Source organism: Mus caroli, chromosome 2, assembly GCF_900094665.2.
Source record: "Mus caroli chromosome 2, CAROLI_EIJ_v1.1, whole genome shotgun sequence".
Taxonomy (NCBI): Eukaryota; Metazoa; Chordata; class Mammalia; order Rodentia; family Muridae; genus Mus; species Mus caroli.
This window is the reverse complement of record NC_034571.1, coordinates 104,340,985-104,342,849: the sequence shown is the minus strand read 5'-3', so window position 1 is coordinate 104,342,849 and position 1,865 is coordinate 104,340,985. Positions and strand designations below refer to the sequence as shown.

General features: G+C 36.8%; 1 protein-coding gene across 1 annotated transcript; it reads left to right on the top strand.

Moving 5' to 3' along the window:
- The first annotated feature begins 59 nt into the window (after positions 1–59).
- Positions 60–1,013, top strand: LOC110284361 (olfactory receptor 4K3-like). Its single transcript, XM_021150098.1, has one exon. It carries the CDS (start codon positions 81–83, stop codon positions 990–992), a length of 912 nt encoding a protein of 303 aa, XP_021005757.1. The 5' UTR covers positions 60–80; the 3' UTR covers positions 993–1,013.
- Positions 1,014–1,865: the final 852 nt, after the last annotated feature.

Sequence of the window (1,865 nt, the reverse complement as noted above, 5' to 3'; positions counted from 1 at the left end):
CTCCTTCTAATTAATATTCTCTGTTATTCCCAGAATCTCATTCTTTGTGTTCACTTCAGAATACTTTGGAACTGAACTAAATGGAGAAAATAAACCAGTCTGAGGTGTCTGAATTCATTATTCTTGGGCTTTGTGACTCTTGGGAGCTCCAGGCATTTTTCTTAGTGATCTTTTCTTCACTTTATTTAATCACCATTTTTGGCAACATATTCATTGTAGTCATAATTATCACTGACCTTCATCTCCACACCCCTATGTACTTCCTGTTGGCCAACCTCTCGTTCATTGACTTCTGTCTTTCCTCAGTAACTACACCTAAGATGATCATCGACTTCCTCAAGGAAAAAAAGACGATCTCTTTTGGAGGGTGCATGTGTCAGATTTTCTTTGGACACTTCTTTGGAGGGGGTGAGATGGTACTGCTTGTATCAATGGCTTATGACCGTTATGTAGCTATCTGTAAGCCACTCCATTATTCCAACATCATGAGCAGACATATGTGCATTGGATTAGTGATGGCGTCATGGATGATTGGCTTTGTGCATTCAATAAGCCAACTGGTTATAATTGTAAATCTGCCCTTCTGTGGATCCAGAGTTTTGGACAGTTTTTTCTGCGATATTCCATTGGTAATCAAGCTAGCATGCTTAGACATCTATGTTCTAGAAATTTTGATAAATGCTGACAGTGGTGTGCTAGCAGCCATATGCTTTGTTCTGTTGCTGGTGTCCTATTTCCATATCCTGACTACTGTCCGCCTTCATTCTAAGGATGGGGCATCCAAAGCTCTCTCTACTTGTACTGCCCACATCACAGTGGTGGTATTATTTTTTGGGCCCTGCATTTTCATCTACCTGTGGCCAGTCAGCATAACCTGGGTGGACAAGTTTCTTGCTGTGTTTTATGCAGTNATCACACCTCTCCTGAATCCAGCCATTTATACTTTAAGAAACAAAGAGATTAAAATTGCTATGAAGAGATTACAATGCTAGCAAATGAGTTTCATGGATATTTTAGGATTTTACATTATTAGACNGTTAACTTATAAGTTCCTAAANTAATCAAACTTTTTCTTTTACTCTAGACTACAAATTTTCTCCAATTGATGAAACTTATATGTGCTGCTAGTTAAAAGATCTGTGTCTCTTAAATTTTACAGATTTCATTCATTATTGTATAAAAAATAAATTTCTGTCTCTCTACTAATACTAATATTTAAAATTAGGATTTTGATTATCCCAAGTTAATGACAGGTTAATGACAAATTACTCGTACCTATTATAGTTGGAGCTGCTACTTGCTACTTCAGTTCTCATTATCCCTCCATAAAATCAANTATCAAAGCATGTGACGATTCTCTAAATTTTCCACTAAGCCTAAAGTTGTCTTGCTTAGAGTGTTTTTGGAGTCTAGAGTATGGCTCTTTCATGTGGTTGTGACTGGAAAATGTCCTTTGTCATTTTTGAAATGGTCTCGTTTGGTGCTGAAGTCTCCTTGCAATCTTAAGTGTTAAAATGGTAGAATCTTCAGTAGGCCATTCTATTTGTTTACTANTAAAAGAAATAATATCCTGGAGACATTCCCATGCTAAAGTGGCCAGGCCTAAGGGAAAGGCCTCCCAGAGACCCACTCTTCAGCNTCCTAATTATCTACACAAAGCTTTAAAAATACACTTACTTTAAAGGCTTAAAAAGAGCTTAACACAGAAAATGTCATTAACATAATAATGTCATAATATTTATGAATTCTTAACCCAGTGCCAGAGACTGTTCAGCAATTAAAGAGTATAACCCAAATCTAATGCCCAGAACAGATGTGTGGCTCATAATCAATTGTAACTATATCTTTAGGAGATCTGACAACCC